The sequence below is a fragment of the Macaca nemestrina genome, chromosome 20, assembly GCF_043159975.1.
Source record: "Macaca nemestrina isolate mMacNem1 chromosome 20, mMacNem.hap1, whole genome shotgun sequence".
Classification (NCBI taxonomy): domain Eukaryota; kingdom Metazoa; phylum Chordata; class Mammalia; order Primates; family Cercopithecidae; genus Macaca; species Macaca nemestrina.
Window position 1 is genome coordinate 45,474,078 of NC_092144.1, and position 18,991 is coordinate 45,493,068.

Here is an 18,991-nt window from a genome sequence, read left to right on the forward strand (position 1 = left end):
TAGTCCACTCCCAGGGACAGTCAGGAAATTTGCATGAAGAGAATGAGGTTCCTCAGCGGCTTCCCCTCCTTTCCCACCAGGGATAGTCATCCTGGGGCTGAGGTCTGACAGCAGGTGGAGGCAGCCCCTGTGTGTGGAGAGCCTTCCAGAGGGCATGCCCCGCGCCTTCCTGGTCAGGAGTCGGCGTCCACAGCCTCCCAACTGGAGCCACCTGCCTGACCAGCTCCGGGGAGATGCCTATATCCCAGGTGGGCCCCTCACCATGCTTGGAGGTAAGGGGCAGGAGAGACGCAAAGCGTCACCATCTGGCTTCTCTCCTCAGACTGCAGCAGCCTGAGGAGGCCACCGGCACAACAGTCGTCCAGTGTCAGGGATCCATGGACAGCGGTGAGTGTGTAGCTGGCCAGCAAAATCAGCTGTTTCGCTCCTCCTGCTCTCAGCCTTAATGAAGCTGACAGTCCCTTGCTCCCCAGGCCCATCTGCACATGCCCTCCAGCCTCCGGACCTGTCTGCCCCTACTTCTCTCTGTTGGGAATGCCTCTCCTTTCCTAGTAGTGAGCTCTCTACCGTTAGGTCCCACCCCAGGCACCAGGGCCGGCAGCCACAGGGATCTCTCTGTCCAGCGGGGCAGAACAAGATTCAACCCCACATGTGGATGAACCGTTTTATGTCAGGACATGGGACAACAGGAGTGCGATGGGAGATAAGGGCTATTTCAGCTGTGCATGCATTGGAGGAAGGAAAGCGCCAGCTGGAATGTAGTATGTTCATGAAAGCCAGGCACTGTTCTAGGGATGGGCCGTTATATTCAGTGGGAATAAGACAAAAATCCACAATTTTAAGGAGCTTATATTCTGGTTGGGGGCTGCAGGTATAGACAATAAAATTAGCCAGCCTGTAATTCCAGCACTTTGGGAGGCCGAAGCGGGTGGATCACTTGAGGTCATGAGTTCGAGACCAGCCTGGCCAACAGGTTGAAACCTCATCTTTACTAAAATTACAAAAATTAGCCAGACATGGTGGCACATCCCTGTAATCCCAGCTACTTGGGAGACCAAGGCAGGAGAATCGCTTGAACCTGGGAGGCAGCGGTTGTAGTGAACTGAGATTACACCACTGCACTCCAGCCTGGGTGACAGAGCGAGATTCTGTCTAAAGAAAAAAAAAAAAAAAAGCCAGGCATGGTGGCACGCGCCTGTAATCCCAGCTTCTCAGAAGGCTGAGGCAGGAGAATCAATTGAATCTAGGAGGCAGAGGTTGCAGTGAGCCGAGATTGCACCACTGCACTCCAGCCTGGGAAACAGACCAAGACTCCATCTCAAAAACAAACAAAAAAAACCCCAGTAAAATTAGAAAAGTAGACCGGGCATAGTGGCTCACGCCTGTAATCCCAGCACTTTGCAAGGCCAAGGCAGGTGGATTGCTTGAGGTCAGGAATTCGAGACCAGCCTGGTCAACATGGTGAAACCCCAACTCCACAAAAAATACAAAAATTAACTGGGCATGGTGGTGCATGCCTATAATCGTGTAATCGTGTACTCATGGGGAGGCTGAAGCACCAGAATCGCTTGAACCCGGAAGGCAGAGGTTGCAGTGAGCTGAGATCGTACCACTGCACTCCAGCCTGGGAGACACAGCAAGACTCTGTCTTTAAAAAAAAAAAAAAAAAAAAAGTGTATGTCACATCAGAAGATGGGATTGGTATAGAGAAAGTAAGGGCCATGGGATAGTGAGGGAAGGCCCTGGAGAGTGACAGGTACACACACTAATCACTGTCTCCCACCTGCCTTCCTAATCTTCCTTGGTGGCTCTGGGCACTCTGTAAATACCCATTTGCAGAGTAACAAAGGGTGGGTGGGGTCCAGCCAGAGGGGCTAATAACTCTTGCATCCCTCCAGCAGCCCACACAGGACAACCTGACCTCTGCTCCCAGGGGCCCAGGGACGCTGGGCTGCCCGCTCTGCCCTAAGGCCTTCCCTCTGCAGCGCATGCTGACAAGGCACCTCAAGTGCCACAGCCCTGTGCGCCGCCACCTGTGCCGTTGTTGTGGCAAGGGCTTTCATGACGCCTTCGATCTCAAGCGCCACATGAGGACTCACACTGGTGAGCAGTGGCAGGGACAGGGAAAAGTTGCTGGGCCCCAGGTGGGGATGGAAGGAAATGGAGAGAGGTGCTGGGCTGTGGAGAGTCCGAGGTTTGTGTATGTGGGGTATGGGGAATCGAGACATGATGTCTCTCGGACCCCAGTGGGTGGGTGTAAGGTGGCAGGAAAATAGGGGCCTGTCAAGGGATGCAGAGTGCAGACGGATGCCGGTTATACGATTCAGGCTCCAGATCGAAGGGCAAGGGAAGGCCTCCCTCTCCATCCCCCAGGGGACAGAGCATCCTGGTGAGGGAGGGTGGGGACAAAGGTGTCTGGCCCATGTCTGCACGGGGTGAGGGTAGCAGATGGTGCGTCATGGGTGGAAGAGTCTGAAGAGCTCGGAATAGGGAACGCAAATGCTCAAGGCTGGAAAGCAGGGTAGGGGCGCTTTAGTCCAGAGCCCATTGCCCTCTCTGTCCAGCCCTCCCCTCTGCGCCCATCTGTGCAGGGATCCGGCCCTTCCGCTGTAGTGCTTGCGGGAAAGCGTTTACGCAGCGCTGCTCCCTGGAAGCTCACCTTGCTAAGGTGCACGGGCAGCCGGCCAGCTACGCTTACCGCGAGCGTCGCGAGAAGCTGCACGTGTGCGAGGACTGTGGCTTCACCAGCTCCCGGCCGGACACCTACGCACAGCACCGCGCCCTGCACCGCGCAGCCTGATACGGTGTGCCAGCGTCCTCCCCACGAGGCAAATAAACACAGGAAACTCACGCATGGAATCTGGTGTTTATTACACTCGGGGGAGAGGGGAGGTCACTCGGTCCAGCGGTGGCCACAGTGTGGGGCTGTGCACACGTAGTACAGGCGCATAGCATCCTGGCAGAAATGATGCATGGTTAGGAAGGGTTTGGACCCAGGAGCGCCTCACCCCAAAAGAACAGGCAAGAGAACTTCACCAATACGTAAGGGTCCGGCCCAGGGTTCCAAGAAGCGCTGGGTCACCCATATTGATATCCCCGCCCCGGGGAAGGACCAAACAAGCCCCAGATACTTAAGAAGCCCTCGTGCCACTTACCTCGGCCCGGGCACTGTGCGACTGGAAGAACACAGCCTCCTTATGGCCACACCTGAGGGGGTGGGAGCTCGGTCACTGGAAGCTTGGCAACCTTCCCTCCTCCCTTCGCCCAGTGAGAACGAGCCTCACTTTACCTCCCCAGTACCAGCTGAGCGCTCACTTTTGGCACGGGTGGTCCTCGGTCCGCGGCAACGTGGGGTCCTGGGACACGTCGGCGATAATCTGGGTCAGTTCGCTGCAGGAACGTGGGGGTGCAAAATGACTCTCCGACCCAGCCTCCAGAGCCAACACCCCCGCCCCCAGCTCAGGGCCCGCCACTCACTCCACTTCGTGCGTGATCTTGTTGACATAGATGCAGCTGTTGTCGGCCTCCTGCTGGTAATCACAGTTCCGGCACTGCCAGAGGGCGAGTGTGGGGGTAAGGGAGTCATGGCGGGATTCCAGATAAGACTGGGAGGAGAGGGCAGGGTGATCCCGGAGGGTATGACGACAGGACTGTCTTTGGTGATGGGCAGGAGAGTCAGGATCACTTGGGGTGCAGCGGGGGGGCGAACAGGGAATCCGGTCACAGAGGCAGGGGGCAGGGCGGGGCCACTTGTGTGGACCGGACGGGGAAGACCCGAGCGCTCACCGCGTATAGCAGAATGCGGTTCTCCTTGTCTTCCTTGGGGTACAGCATGTTGTTACTATGGGGAGGGGGACGTGCCAGGGGTTAGTCCTGGAGCCATTCCTCGCCCCCTTTCTAACATCACCCGCTCCCTCCGCCTCACCATTCCTGGCAGAAGCGAATACCCACGAAGCCCGGTTCGTAGGTCCCGTCGGGCTCCATGGCGACGCGCAGCCCGCCCAACCTTCTGCGCTTGCTCCGCCGCGCTACAGGTCGCGGGAGGGGCCAGGCCTAGGTGCTTCGCCAAAAGTGGGCGGAGCTGCGCACACGTGCTGGCTCCCCGCGGCCTTGGGCGCGGCTCTCTCCGCGCGGAGGTTTCATGGCTTGCGTCAATCTTTTGATATCCTAGAGTAATTGCTTCCAATTTTTGGGCATCGCCGCCTTAGTTTACAGAATAGTATGGATCTGAGTGCCAGAGCCAGGAAAACGATGCGCACTGTAAGCCGCAAAACGCTGAGCACCCAGGAAAGAAGCCATGGCGCTTGACTTGGTTGAAGGCCAGCGCGCATGCGCGAGTTGCCCTTCGCGCACTGAGAGAGCTCTTGCCAGTCCTCCCTCCCGGCTTCAGTCTTCGCCGCTTGCTGTGGTCCTTTCCCGGTCGCTATTGGAAGAACCGTGAACTATGGAAGGCCTCTCTGGATTGGCTGGGCTAGCCTAGGAATAAGGAGAACCCTCTTTCTGGCGGTGGGGAAGGGACGGGGGCGATTGGCGGACGCTCCTGGCAGGAGAGCGCGGATTGGTCAGGCCCGGAACAGGAGGCGGGGCTGATAGCCCAGCAGCGGCGGCGGTGGCGGCTGCGGAGCGACCGCGCTGCAGGCCCCGGCAGGGCGCGGCAAGATGGAGGTGACGGGGGTGTCGGCACCCACGGTGACCGTTTTCATCAGCAGCTCCCTCAACACCTTCCGCTCAGAGAAGCGGTACAGCCGCAGCCTCACCATCGCTGAGTTCAAGGTGTGGCCATAGGGGCGGGGTCCGGAGGGGCGGGGCGAAGAAGAAATGGGGGGGTTCCCCAAATGGGGAGGCGGGGAGGGACCGGGGAACGACTGGGCGGCCCTGGAGGTGATCCCAGGCTGCGGAGTCTGGGAACTCAGTCGCGGCGGAGCGGGTCCGGAGAGAACCCGAGAGTGAAGAGACGAGGGGCGGGTCCAGCGAAAAATCCGACGGTCCAGAGGGCGGGGGCAAGAGGCGAGGGGCCGGAGTGCGGCCCCGTGCGTCCTGACTGGGGGGTATTTTGGAGGAACAGGGACGTGGCGATGGTCATTGATGCAAGGGACGGGGCCCCTGGCCTCCTTCTCCTCACCCTGCCTCCTCCTCGCAGTGTAAACTGGAGTTGCTGGTGGGCAGCCCTGCTTCCTGCATGGAACTGGAGCTGTATGGTGTTGATGACAAGTTCTACAGCAAGCTGGATCAAGAGGATGCGCTGCTGGGCTCCTACCCTGTAGATGACGGCTGCCGCATCCACGTGAGGACTCTACCTGGGACACTTCCCCGCCCCACCATTCATTTGGCTATTCAACAGGCACTTGCTGGACTTTGCCCTCAGTCATACGCAAGATAGGTCCTGCCCCCGTGGAGCCTCCAGTGCAGCCTGAGGAGTGACAGACCCATCTTTAGACAGGAATAGCCTAGAGTGGTTTGGGCTGGGATCAGGAAATCCCAGGGGGCTGGGGCCACCCAGGAGAGGTGCCTGACCACCTGGGACAATCAGAGAGGGCTTCCTGGAGGAAGGGATGTCTGAGCTGAGGGATGAGGAAAGGGTGACTTAAGAGAAAGAGGTGGAAAGGAGGGAGCAGGGGATACAGAGGCCTAGAATGTCAGGTAGGTCGCAGTGAACGACCAGGCTGGACAGCTTGGGATAAGCCAGAACACAGAGGACTTTGTGCATCCGCTCACCACGTCTTTTCTGTCTTTTTTTTTTTTTTTTTTTTTTTGAGCCAGTGTCTCACTCTGTCGCCCAGTCTGGAGTGGAGTGCAGTGGCACGATCTGGGCTCACTGCAACCTTCACCTCCTGGGTTCAAGCAATCCTCATGCCCCAGCCTCCCAAGTAGCTGGGATTACAGGCACCCACCCAGCTAATTTTTGTATTTTTAGTAGAGACGGGTTTTTGCCATGTTGGCCAAGCTGGTCTGGAACTCCTGACCTCGAGTGATCAGCTCACCTTGGCCTACCAAAGTGCTGGGATTACAGGCGTGAACTACCAAGCCCGGCCCCTTTCTGTCCTTATTCCCTCCCCACCTCACTCAGTCTGTAGCAGCCACATTGCTCTTTGCACATCCCAGGTGAGCACTGCCTCTGGATCCTCTACTTGAATGGTTCTTTTGTCATATGCCTGCGTGCCTCACCCTTCCTTCCTGTCTTAAAGTGTCACCATTCTAGCGAAGCCTTCACTGGCCTCAGTGTTAATGTTCACCTCATTCTTTTTCCCTTCTTTGCTTTATTTTAGATTTTTGTGTTTACCAATGATTCCCCTCTGACACACTCTGGATTTCTCTCATCTGGTTTATTTACTCTCTGCCTCCCCGGATTCGATTGCCCTGAGGGCAGAAATTTTGATCACTATAATTCACTGCTGTGTCCCCAGTACTTGGAACAGTGCCTGGGACAGGGAGGATAGTCCGTGAATGTTTTTTGTTTTGTTTTGTTTGAGACAGAGTTTCCGGCCCTTGTTCCCCAGGCTGGAATCCAGTGGTGCGATCTCAGCTCACTGCAACCTCTGCCTCCTGGGTTCAAGCTATTATCCTGCCTCAGCCGCCCTGGTAGCTGGGATTATAGGTGTGCACCACCACACCCAGCTAATTTTGTAATTTTGTATTTTAAGTAGAGACGGGGTTTTACCATATTGGCCAGGCTGGTCTTGAACTCCTGACCTCAAGTGATCCGCCCACCTTGGCCTCACAAAGTGCTGGGATTACAGGCATGAGCCACCTTGCCCAGCCCTGTGAATCATTGTTGAATGATGAATTGAATCCATAAAGTAAGACCACAAGGATAATGTAATTATCCCCATTTTGCAGAAGAGAAAACTTAGCTTCAGGGTAGAATTTATTTATTTTTGAGATGGAGTCTTGCTTTGTCCCCCAGGCTAGAGTGCAGTGGTGTGATCTCGGCTCACTGCAACCGCTGCCTCCCCGGTTCAAGCGATTCTCCTGCCTCAGCCTCCTGAGTAGCTGGGATTACAGGTGCCCGCCACTACGACCAGCTAATTTTTGTATTTTTATTAGAGATGGTGTTTCACCATGTTAGTCAGGCTGGTCTCGAACTCCTGACCTCAGGTGATCCACCCACCTCGGCCTCCCGAAATGCTGGGATTACAGGCGTGCACCACCACTTCTCTTTAGTAGAGAGGGTTGAAGGGGTGGCCTGCCCCTCCACACCTGTGGGCATTTCTCATTAGGTGGAACGAGAGACTTGAGAAAAGAAATGAGACACAGAGATAAAGTATAGAGAAGGAAAAAGTGGGCCCAGGGGACCCATGCTAAGCATACAGAGGACCCACACCAGCACTGGTCTCTGAGTTCCCTCAGTATTTATTGATCATTATCTTTACCATCTGAGAAAAGGGAAGTGGCAGGATAAGAGGATCATCATAGGGAGAAGGTTAGCAGTAAGACATATGAATAAAGATCTCTGTGACATAAGTTTAAGGAAAAGTGCTGTGCCTTGATATGCATATGCAAATATCTCCATAAACCTTTTTAGTGCATAAAGAGCAGCATTGCGCTAGCAAGTCCCACCTTCAGCCGTAAGGCGGTTTTCTGCTTTCTCAGTAAATAGAACATACAATCGGGTTTTACACCGAGATGTTCCATTGCCCAGGGACGGGCAGGAGACAGATGCTTTTCTCTATCTCAACTGCCAAGAGACCTTCTTTCCTCTTACACTAGTCCTCTTCGGCACAGACCCTTCACGGGTGTCGGGCTGGGGGACGATCAGGTCTTTCCCTTCCCACGAGGCCATATTTCAGACCATCACATGGTGAGAAACCTTGGACAATACCTGGCTTTGCTAGGCAGAGGTTCCTGCGACCTTCCGCAGTGTATGTGTCCCTGGGTACTTGAGATTAAGAGAATGGTGATGACTTTTAACCAGCAAGCTGCCTTCAGGCACTTGTTTAACAAAGCACACCCTGCACAGCCCAAAATCTGTTAAACCTTGAGACAGCACAGCAAGGACAGGGTTGGGGGTAGGGTCACAGATTAACAGCATCTCAAATACAGAACAAAATGGAGTCTCTTATGTCTACTTCTTTCTATACAGACACAGTAACAGTCAGATCGCTCTTTCTTTTCCCCACGGAGGGTGAAACCCCATCTCTACTAAAAATACAAAAATTAGCTGGGCGTGGTGGCAGCTGCCTGTAATCCTAGCTACTCAGGAGGCTGAGGCAGGAGGATCACTTGAACCCAGGAGCTGGAAGTTGCAGTGAGCCGAGATCATGCCACTGCACTCCAGTTTGGATGATAAAGCGAGATCCTATCTTAAAAAAAAAAAAAAAAAAAGTTAACTGAAGATGGAGAAGGGGTGCCCTAAGAATGGGGCACAGCAAACACTCCAAGGTGGGAGGGAGCATGGTGGGGATTAAGACAGGCCACTTCTGTGGTTAAATAGCATGGAAGCCGGGGAGGACCCTGACGTGGCTCAGGTGCCCCTCTGGTTGTGTGTGGGGAACAGATGGTGGAGGACAGGAAGAGTAGGAAGACCAGGAGGGGGCTGCTGTGAGAGTTCAGATGAGGGGGCGAGGCCTGGAGCTGTGGGTTAGGCCTCTGCTGGGTGCACAGGACTGAGCCTTTGGACCACCCTGGGCAGCTGAAGCTGAGGGGTGCGGGTGTTCATAGGTATCTCATAGGCAGTGGTTTCTTTGAGCAGGTTTCATACCAGGTGGTTCAGGTACACACAGACCTCCCAGGCCACTCAAGGAAGGAGTTCTAGAGGTGGAGCCACCGGGGAATTTTTACGTTTTCTAAAATTCTTTTTATAAATATCACCCGGGCCGGGCGCGGTGGCTCACGCCTGTAATCCCAGCACTTTGGGAGGCCGAGACGGGCGGATCACAAGGTCAGGAGATCGAGACCATCCTGGCTAACACGGTGAAACCCCGTCTCTACTAAAAGTACAAAAAAAACTAGCCGGGCGAGGTGGCGGGCGCCTGTAGTCCCAGCTACTCGGGAGGCTGAGGTTGGAGAATGGCGTAAACCCAGGAGGCGGAGCTTGTAGTGAGCCGAGTTCGCGCCACTGCACCCCAGCTTGGGTGACAGAGCAAAGACTCCGTCTCAAAAAAAATAAATAAATAAATAAATATCACCCATATTCATTGTTTAAAAATAATAGAACTTCAAATTTGTGAAAATTCTCAACATAGCAGAAATTCTCAGTGATGCTTGATCTGGAAATAAAGCCCATTCCTATTTTGCCATGTTAGCCCAGTGGCTTAGGCCAAATGCCTCAGGGTGTTCCTTGGGCCCCGCTCTCTCCCTCACCCCCACATCCATTCTCTCATCAAATCCTGTCAGCTCCATCTACAAAAACTTCCCTGACCTTGGTCCAGCCTCCATCCTTCCCCCAACCTCGCCATCCTGGCAACTTCTTCCCTGGCCTCCCTGCTCCCCATCTCAGCCAGAGGGAGCCTGGGACCACCTGAGTCAGGCCAGGGCCCTCTTATCTCAGAGCCGTGCCCTGGCGGCAGCTCGCTCCAGATAAAACCCAAAGTCTAGGCCAGGTCGGTGACTGATGCCTGTAATCCCCCCCAGCACATTGGGAAGCAGAGGCTGGAAGATCACTTGAGGTCAGGAGTTTGAGACTAGCCTGGTCAACATGGCGAAACCCTGTCTCTACCAAAAATACAAAAATTAGCCAGGCGTGGTGGTGCATGCCTGTAGTCCCAGCTGCCCGGGAGGCTGAGGCAGGAGAATCACTTGAACTTAGGGGGAGGCAGAGTGAGCTGAGATCGCACCACCACACTCCAGCCTGGGCGACAGAGCGAGACTCCGTCAAAAAAACAAAACCCAAAGTCTACAGCAGTCCCTTGTGTCTTCCACTCTCGCTCTGGCTTCCTCCACCCCACCCACGCCCCCCACTCCAGAGCATGAAGGACATTTCTACCTGTGGCCATCTGCACCTGCCATTCATGCTCATCCTTCTGGCCTTGGCTCAAACATCCCCTCTTTTGGGAAGCCTGCTCTCCCACGCTCCTTAAGCCTCTTCTCTGTTGTATTTTTCTCCATAGCCATCCTCCGGTGTTTCACAGGTACCTGTTCCTTTGTGGTTGGCCTTCTCGCTGCACAATGAGCACAGCCTGAGGACAGAGTGTGTCTGTGTTTGCACTGAGTCCCCAGCATGAGGCCCATCTGGGCCCCTGGGAGCTCAGAACCCAATGAGTGAATGAATACGAGGGGCAGAACAGGAAGAGATGCTCTGGGGCCTGTGGTTGGGGCCAGCATAGGAGAGTCCCAGAGCCCCAGCAGGAGATGCGCCATGCACAGGGCTGTGGGCAAGGCCCGAGCTCTGCTGGTTGGACTCCGTGAATTTGGGGCCCTTGGTGATGTTGATGCCGGCAAGTGGGGGACTTCTGGGTACAGAGGCCGTCTCCGGGAGCTTGGATGGGGGTGAGGAAGGGGAGGCGGCCAGTGTAGGTAGCTACTTCTCCCTTCCGCGGGGCTCAGGAGAGGAGAGAAGGCTGCCGTACAGGCGAGGAAGGGAGATGCGTTTTTCCCAGATGGGAGACACTGAAGTCCCTGCACCCAGCACCCAGGCTTCCCTGGCCAGACCCTGATCCCCACGGAGCCCCTCCTCTCACACAGGTCATTGACCACAGCGGCGCCCGCCTTGGTGAGTATGAGGACGTGTCCCGGGTGGAGAAGTACACGATCTCACAAGAAGCCTACGACCAGAGGCAAGGTACGGGCAGGTGGGCGCCGAGAGGTGCGTGGGGGCCAGAGGGAGTATGTGCAGGTGTGGGGGCGGGCAGGGTAGACAGGGCCACCGCAGGGAGGCCAGTGGTGTGGGCAGTGGGGACCGAGAGCTTGGGAGGATGTAGGGGTGAGGCTGGGAGTGGGGACAGGCGGGGGTCTGGGGTGGGAATGGGGGCCGGGAGGTGTCGGGGGGTGTGGGCAGTCAGACGTGGTGGGGGGAGGGCTGGGAAAGTGGAGGGAGTTGAGGGGTAAGTGTGGGGGCTGGGTGTTGGGGGCAGCAGTCAGGGTCAGAAGGAGACATGGAGAGGTCGGATGGGGTGTGAAGGGCAGCACAGGTGGAATGTGAGTGGCCAGGGTGGCGGTCAGTGAGGGCACCTGGGACGGATCAGAGTGTGGGGGAGACGGGGCCTCAGAGCCGAAGGAAGGCGGATGATGAAGGCAGATGTGTGCTGAAGGGGTGAGAGACCATGGGTCCTGTGGTGAGGGGTGCACGCGGCACCCCTTCCGTTTCTGATTGTGGCGAGGCCCTAGGAGTCCTGGGAGAGGCTAAGGCTGTGGTGGGAGACCTGGGGCTTGGGTGACAGCCCTTTGTCACCTGGAAGAGAGAGTTCCTCCATGAACATGGGCCCTTCGTGGGTGGAGCGCCATCATGTTAGGCCCGGCCGATACCCTAACTGACTCCAGCCCCCTCCGCCCACAGACACGGTCCGCTCCTTCCTGAAGCGCAGCAAGCTCGGCCGCTACAACGAGGAGGAGCGGGCTCAGCAAGAGGCCGAGGCCGCCCAGCGCCTTGCTGAGGAGAAGGCCCAGGCCAGCTCCATCCCCGTGGGCAGCCGCTGTGAGGTGCGGGCGGCGGGGCACTCCCCCCGCCGGGGCACCGTCATGTATGTAGGTACGTGGTCCGCGGGCCCCGGGGTCCCGGGCTGCAAGGCCGGGAGGAAACGTTGTGCACGCAGTGGAGCCTCGGAGACCTCACGCTCTGCCTTGGGGCGTGGGGTGGGGGGGTTCGAAACGATCTCAGTCCCTGGAGGTGGTGGAACCATCGGCCGACACTGACCGCCCAGTGTTTGTGGAGGGAAGTGGGAGGCACAGGTGGAGTGATCTGTCCAGCGAGGGAGGCAGCAGAGGCCCGAGCCACGCAGACTGTGCGCTTGGAAGCGTGGAGCACAGTGCCAGTCGCAGTGGGGAAACGGGCGGCGTGACCAGGGCGGGAGTGAGGGGAACTAACACAGGGGGCTGTGTGAGCCCAGAGGAAGCACCTGGGAGCATCTGAAGGAAAGGGGGCAGCAGCCAGGTGAAAAGGAAGGCAGAGTTCCTACCAGAAGGAGTAGCCGGTGCGGGTGAGCAGAGCGTAGGAGGTTCACCCAGGGAAGGGGAGCGGGAGGAGAGGGGAGAAGTGAAGTCAGGGGCATGGGCAGGGTGGTGTCACAGTGGAGAGCAATGTGGATTTTTTAAAAAAAGAACAGGCCAGCCATGATGGCTCACGCTTGTAATCTCAGCACTTTGGGAGAACAAGGTGGGAGGCTTGCTTGAGCCCGGGAGTTGGAGGTTACAGGGAGCTATGATTGTGTCATTGCACCCCAGCCTGGGCAGCAGAGAAAGACCCAGTCTCAAAACAAAGGCTGGGTGCAGTGGCTCACACCTGTAATTCCAGCACTTCGGGAGGCTGAGACAGGAGGATCACCTGAACCCAGGAATTTTTTTATTTATTTTTTTTTTTTTTGAGACGGAGTCTCGCTATGTCGCCCAGGGTGGAGTGCAGTGGCCGGATCTCAGCTCACTGCAAGCTCCGCCTCCCGGGTTTTTACGCCATTCTCCTGCCTCAGCCTCCCGAGTAGCCGGGACTACAGGCGCCCACCACCTCGCCCGGCTAGTTTTTTGTATTTTTTTTATTAGAGACGGGGTTTCACCGTGTTAGCCAGGATGGTCTCGAACTCCTGACCTCGTGATCCGCCCGTCTCGGCCTCCCAAAGTGCTGGGATTACAGGCTTGAGCCACCGCGCCTGGCCAAACCCAGGAATTTAAGACCAGTCTAGGCAACATAATGAGACTCTGTCTCTACAAAAAAAAAAAAAAAAAAAATCCCACAAGACTTTAGTCAGGTGTGGTGGTGAGCACCTATAGGTACCCCAGCTACTTGGGAGGCTGAGGTGGGAGGAGGTGAGGCTTCAGTGAGCAATGATCGCACCACTGCACTGCCGCCTGGGTGACAAAGCGAGACCCTGTCTCAAAAAAAAAGATTTCAGGGGGTACATGTGGTGTTGTTACATGGGTGTGTTGCCTGCTAGTGGGTGGGGACTGGGCTTCTAGTGTACCCATGACCCAAATTGTGAACATCGTACCCAATAGGTAATTTTTCAACCCTCACCACCCTCCCGCTTCTGGCATCCCCACTATCTGTTATTTCCGTCTTTATGCCTGTGTGTACCCATCCCCCAGTCATCTGCAGCCACTAATTTACGTTCTGTCTCTAATTTGCCGATTCCGGATGTTTCATAGGAATAGGATCGTGCAATCTGTGACTGACTGCTTCCACTGAGCAGAATGCTTTCAGGTTGCATCCATGGCATGTCTGTGTCAGTGCCACAGTGTTACCAAATAGTCCTGCATTGAACGCATAGACCACATTTTATCCAGTCACCAGTTAGTGGACATTAGGGCCATTTCCACTTTTTGGCTATTATGAATAATGCTGCTATGAACCTTCTTCTTCTTTTTTTTTTTTTTTTTTGTTCTAATTTGAGACAGGATGTGGCTGTTGCCCAGGCTGGAATGCAGTGGCGTGATCTTGGCCACTTCAGCCTTAACCTCTTGGGCTCAAGCCATCCTCCCACCTCGGCCTCCTGAGTAGCTGGGACTACAGGCACTCATCACCACCCCCAGCTAAAGGTTTGCAGTTTTTTTGTAGAGATGGGGTTTCGCTATGTGGCCCAGGCTGGTCTCCAAGCTCCTCCTGCTCAAGTGATCATCCTGCCTCAGCCTCCCAAAGTGCTAGGATTACAGGCGTGCGCCACCATGCTCGGCCTGAACATTCTTGTATAAATTTCTATGTGGCTGGACGCGGTGGCTCATGCCTGTAATCCCAGCACTTTGGGAGGTCAAGGTTGGCAGATCACCTGAGGTCAGGAGTTTGAGACTAGCCTGGCCAACATGGTGAAACTCCATCTCTATTAAAAATACAAAAATTAACTGGGCGTGGTGGCACGTGCCTGTGAGCCCAGCTACTCGGAAGGCTGAGGCAGGAGAATCGCTTGAGCCCGGGAGGTGGAGGTTGCAGTGAGCCAAGATCACGCCACTCCACTCCAGCCTGGGTGACCATGCAAGACTCCATCTCAAAAAAAGTAAATAAATTTTTGTGTGGACATTTGTTTTAATTTATCTGTGCCTAGGAATGGAATCCCTGGGCCACGTGGTAGCTCTGTGCTTGACTTTTTGAGGACCTGCCGCACTGCTTTCCACAGCCACTGCAGCATTTTTCATTCCCGCCAGCAGCGCACAAGAGTCCCATCTTGGCCTCATCCTCACCAGCACTTGAGTCTGTCTTTTGCTTATAGTCATCCACTGAGTGTGAAGGGGAACATCATTATGGTTTTGATTTGCACTTTTTTGGGGGCTAATGATGTTGAGCATCTTTTCATGGCCATTTGTGTATCTTCTTTGGAGAAATTGTCTATTCAGATCCTTTGCCTTTTGTTTCTTGTTTTTTGACACAGAGTCCCACTCCGTCACCCAGGCTGGAGTTTAGTGGTGCTGTCAGCTCACTGCAACCTCTGCCTCCCGGGTTCAAGTAATTTTCATGCCTCAGCCTCCCGAGTAGCTGGGATTACAGGCGAGCGCCACCACACCTGGCTAATTTCTTTATTTTTTGTAGAGACAGGGTTTTGCCATGTTGGCCAGACTGGTCTCAAACTCCTGGACTCAAGTGATCCACCTGAGGCTCGTGGATCTCCTAAAGGGCTAGGATTACAAACATGAGCCACCGTGCCCAGCAGTATGTCGGGGTTTTTTTTTTTTTTTTCTTTTGAGACGTAGTCTTGCTTTGTGCCCAGGCTGGAGTGCAGTGGTGCGATCTCAGCTCGTTGCAACCTCCGCCTCCCAGGTTCAAATGGTTTTCCTGCCTCAGCCTATGGAGTAGCTGGGACTGTAGGTGCCTGCCACCACACCCGGCTAATTTTTTGTATTTTTAGTAGAGATGGGGTTTCACCGTGTTAGCCAGGATGGTCTCGATCTCCTTACCTCGTGATCCACCCTCCTTGGCCTCCTAAAGTGCTGGGATTACAGGCGTGAGCCACCGTGCCTGGCCAGTGTGTCATCTGAGGAATGTGTGTTCATATCCTTTGGCCATGATCATGGCTCACTGCTGCCTCAACTTCGTGTTGCCCACTTTTTAATGGGATTTTTTTTTTTTTTGCGGGATGGGTGTTGAGTTCTTTGAGTTCCTTGTATATTCCTCTGCTTGCTTTTTCATTGGGATGCTGTCTTTTGTCGCTGAGTATTGTGTATTAGTTTGCTAACAAAGTGCCACTCACTAGGTGACTTAAAAGAAAGTTATTTCTCACAGTAATGGAGGCTAGAAGTTCAAGATCAAGCTGTCAGCAGGTTGGATTTATTCTGAAGCCTCTCCCTCTGGCAAGGCAGCAGTGCCATCCACTTTAGGTTTTTATGGAGCCCTCACTGGCTGGTGTCTTCACCCAGTGAATGGGGGACAGGGGCGGGAGCAGGGACACCAGTGAAGTGGCTACCATATTAGTCTGGACAGGAGATGGAGATGGTTCTAGTGGTAGCAGTGGAGGTAGCAAGAATTGGTTTTCACCAAGACATGGGCCGACACGGATCCAGGGTGATCCTGAAATTTCATGGGATTTCTTCTATGTCCAGAAGTTTAATGGGGATTTCTCTTCTGTGGGCAGGTCTCACAGATTTCAAGCCTGGCTACTGGATTGGTGTCCGCTATGATGAGCCACTGGGGAAAAATGATGGCAGGTAACAAGAATTCCCACTCAGGTGTCTGTGCGTGCGTTTGTGTGTAAGTCCATGCATGCTGCTGGCTGAGCTGCCCATGCCAGCACCTGGAGTGGAGCCATGTGAGGATCCTCTGACCACACCCACCCCCATCCTGTCCTGCAGTGTGAATGGGAAACGCTACTTCGAATGCCAGGCCAAGTATGGCGCCTTTGTCAAGCCAGCAGTCGTGACGGTGGGGGACTTCCCAGAGGAGGACTACGGGTTGGACGAGATATGACACCCAAGGAATTCCACTGCTCCAGCTCCTAACTCGGCCACTGACTGCCCCTCCTGTGTGTGCCCATGGCCCTTTTCTCCTGACCCCATTTTAATTTTATTCATTTTTTCCTCTGCTATTGATTTTTGACACTCGTGCATTAAATTCACTAGAAACCCGGAAAGGATTTGGAGAACTTGATGATTTGGGGACCCACTGGGTAAATAGTGACCCTTCTGTATCAGGGGCCAGCCTCCATGTCCTTATATCTTGCTACTCCCCCATCTTCTCATTCCCACCTCATCTGCTGTAGCTACCAGGAAGAAGGGGAAGGGAAGGGAGGGGATAGTCTTTGCCTTTAAAAATGATGTACAACTCAGCCAGGCACAGTGGCTCTTGCCTGTAATCCCAGCACTTTGAGAGACTGAGCTGGCAGGTCGCTTAAGCCCAGGAGTTTGAGACCAGCCTGGGCAACATGGCAAAACTTCATCTATACCAAAAATACAAAAAATGAGTCAGGTATGGTGGCGCATGCCTGTAGTCCCAGCTACTTGGGAGGCTGAGGTGGGAGAATGACCTGAGCCCAGAAGGTCGACACTACAGTGAGTTATGGCACCACTGCATTCCAGCCTGGATGACAGAGCAAGACCCTGTCTCAAAACCAAAAAAAAAGAAAAAGAGGCCGAGCACAGTGGCTTACGCCTGTAATCCCACCATTTTGGGAGGTCGAGGCAGGAGATCGAGATCATCCTGGCCAACATGGTGAAACCCTGTCTCTACTAAAAATACAAAAGTTAGCTGGGTGTGGTGGCATGTGCCTGTAATCCCAGCTACTCAGGAGGCTGAAGTAGGAGAATGGCTTGAACCTGGGAGGTGGAGATTGCAGTGAGCTGAGATCGTGCCACTGCACTCCAGCCTGGCGATAGTGAGACTCCGTCTCAAAAAAAAAAAAAAAAAAAGCCAGGCATGGTGGCTCTGCCCATAATCCCAGCACTTTGGGAGGCCGAGGAGGGCAAACCACTTGAGTTCAGGAGTTTAAGACCAGCCTGGACAACGTGGCAAGAAACCCTATCTCTACAAAAAATACAACAAAAAATTAGCTGGGTGTGGTGGCACACACCTGTAGTCCCAGCTACTTGGAAGGCGAGGTGGTAGGATCACCTGAGCCTGGGGAGGCAGAAGCTGCAGTGAGCTGTGTTCACACCACTGGACTCCAGCCTGGGTGACAGAGCGAGATTCCATCTCAAAAAAAAAAGGGCCGACACCACGACACCAGCGCATGGCGTGTCACATTATTAAGGATTGTATACAGCCAGCAGTTACTAGGCTGGTTTCCTTTAATCCTCACAGGGGCCCTGTCTGCAAGTCTTTCGCCGTTTCCCGTCAACACCCCACCTTTCCTGCCCAAAGTTTGGGGTCGGGCGGGAATTCCCAGGAGTTCCCAGGACTTGGGCTAGCCTCCCAGATCCCGCAACCTTAGCGTGCCTAGCCTCGGTAATGACCACCTAGCTGCCATGAGGGGGCAGCAGCGCACCGTTCAGACGCTGCGCGCATGGTGCATTATGGGACGCGTAGTCTCAAAGACAGCAGAAGCAGCCTGGAACGCAAACGGCATTTTCCAGAAAACTGGGCCTGGTCTTGCCCAAAGCTGGAAGCTGAGGTCTCGCTCTTCCCGGCGGTACGGGGGATTGTGGGATGTAGGCATTTGGCTCCGCGCTCCGCTAAGGGCGGTACAGCGCAGGCGCGAGGCATCTGGTGTAGACAACCGAGCTTAATCCGAGGCGGGGAACCAGCGTCCCAGGGGAGGCGCCGAAGCTAACTTTCTGGCCACAGTGGAAGTGAGGCGATCGAGCTCCCTTAGTGGCTGGAGCCGGCTGGGCCTCCTTCCTGTCCTCCTGCATCTCTACTGGTCCCTTTCCCGGGCTCCTGGTCCGCTCCCAAGCCTGTTCAAGCACAAGGCGTTTCCATCTAAAAAAAGAAATCTCTTTCGCCGGGCGAGATGTCAGAGCCCCGGGAGCTAAAGTGTTGGTAATGTTAGACAGGATGAGTTCCTCTTCAAATATCTAACTTCCTTGTCCTTCGTTCTGTGAACTGCCCTTCCTGCGGAAACTGTCCTTCCCGGGGAAACTGCCCCTCCTCGCCGCTGCAACCCATACCCGCCTCTATTTGAAATAGCCAATGGGAATCAGCTTAGATTGTGAGGTCCAAGCCTAGCCAATGGGGTTAAAAACCCCTGCTCTCCTTTGTTAGGTGTGGTTTTGGTACAGGTCCGGGCAGCACCCTTCTGCAGAAGTAAACTTTGCCTTGCTAAGAAACTTTTTTCCTGAGTGCTGGTCTCTCTCTGTGGCACCGAGAACTTATTTCTAACAGTAAGAAGAATTTACTGAGGACAGCATAAGCTTGAAAAAGAAAAGTTTTATTAGAAAGAATGCTGCAGGGCGCCGTGGCTCACGCCTGTAATCCCAGCACTTTGGGAGGCTGAGGCGGGCCGATTGCCTGAGCTCAGGAGTTGGAGACCAGCCTGAGTAATCCGGTGAAACCACATCTCTACGAAAATACAAAAAATTACCTGGACATGGCAGCATGTGCCTGTAGTCCCAGCTGCTTGGGAGGCTGAGGCAGGAGAATTGCTTGAACCCTGGAGGAGGAGGTTGCAGGGAGCTGACATCATGACACTGCATTCCAGCTTGGGTGACAGAGCAAGACTCAGTCTCAAAAAAAAAAAAAAAAAAGGAAAGAAATAATGCTGCAGGCCAGGCAGGGTGGCTCACGCCTCTAATCCCAGCACTTTGGGAGGCCGAGGCAGGTGGATCACCTGAGGTCAGGAGTCTGAGACCAGCCTAGCCAACATGATGAAACACCATCCCTACTAGAAACACAAAAATTAGCCGGGCGTGGTGGCGCGTTGTCCCAGCTATTTAGGAGGCTGAGGCATGAGAATTGCGTGAACCCAGGAGGGAGAAGTTGCAGTAAGCCGAGATTGAGATCGTGCCACTGCACTCCATCCAGCCTGGGCAACAAGAGGGAAACTCTGTCTCA

At 54.6% G+C, this 18,991-nt stretch overlaps 3 protein-coding genes across 6 annotated transcripts; 2 read left to right on the plus strand and 1 right to left on the minus strand.

Annotated features, from left to right (window-relative positions):
- The first annotated feature begins 93 nt into the window (after positions 1 to 93).
- LOC105495482 (ovo like zinc finger 3) lies at positions 94 to 2,850 on the plus strand. The gene is made up of 4 exons (XM_011765105.3): positions 94 to 248; positions 323 to 387; positions 1,899 to 2,103; positions 2,592 to 2,850. The coding sequence occupies exons 1-4, from the start codon at positions 155 to 157 to the stop codon at positions 2,798 to 2,800; spliced, it is 573 nt and encodes a 190-aa protein (XP_011763407.2). The 5' UTR covers positions 94 to 154; the 3' UTR covers positions 2,801 to 2,850.
- A 2-nt stretch (positions 2,851 to 2,852) lies between these two features.
- On the minus strand, positions 2,853 to 4,065 carry LOC105495483 (RNA polymerase II subunit I). Of its 3 annotated transcripts, none has more exons than XR_011617470.1 (6): positions 3,926 to 4,065; positions 3,787 to 3,841; positions 3,478 to 3,605; positions 3,290 to 3,390; positions 3,156 to 3,207; positions 2,853 to 2,956 (listed from the first exon to the last, which is right to left on the minus strand). XR_011617470.1 is itself a non-coding variant. In XM_011765106.2 (6 exons), exons 1-6 carry the CDS (start codon positions 3,982 to 3,984, stop codon positions 2,894 to 2,896), a joined length of 378 nt encoding a protein of 125 aa, XP_011763408.2. In that variant the 5' UTR covers positions 3,985 to 4,065; the 3' UTR covers positions 2,853 to 2,893. The 3 variants fall into 3 exon arrangements, 2 of the variants coding, with proteins under 2 accessions (XP_011763408.2, XP_070942513.1); XM_011765106.2 differs by having other exon boundaries at positions 3,316 to 3,390; positions 3,478 to 3,551; XM_071086412.1 differs by having other exon boundaries at positions 3,316 to 3,390.
- Positions 4,066 to 4,486: 421 nt separating this feature from the next.
- Positions 4,487 to 16,136, plus strand: LOC105495484 (tubulin folding cofactor B). Of its 2 annotated transcripts, none has more exons than XR_011617469.1 (6): positions 4,487 to 4,773; positions 5,141 to 5,284; positions 10,621 to 10,717; positions 11,432 to 12,071; positions 15,642 to 15,714; positions 15,859 to 16,136. XR_011617469.1 is itself a non-coding variant. In XM_011765107.3 (6 exons), exons 1-6 carry the CDS (start codon positions 4,660 to 4,662, stop codon positions 15,971 to 15,973), a joined length of 735 nt encoding a protein of 244 aa, XP_011763409.1. In that variant the 5' UTR covers positions 4,487 to 4,659; the 3' UTR covers positions 15,974 to 16,136. The 2 variants fall into 2 exon arrangements, 1 of the variants encoding a protein (XP_011763409.1); XM_011765107.3 differs by having other exon boundaries at positions 11,432 to 11,623.
- The last annotated feature ends 2,855 nt before the right edge of the window (positions 16,137 to 18,991 follow it).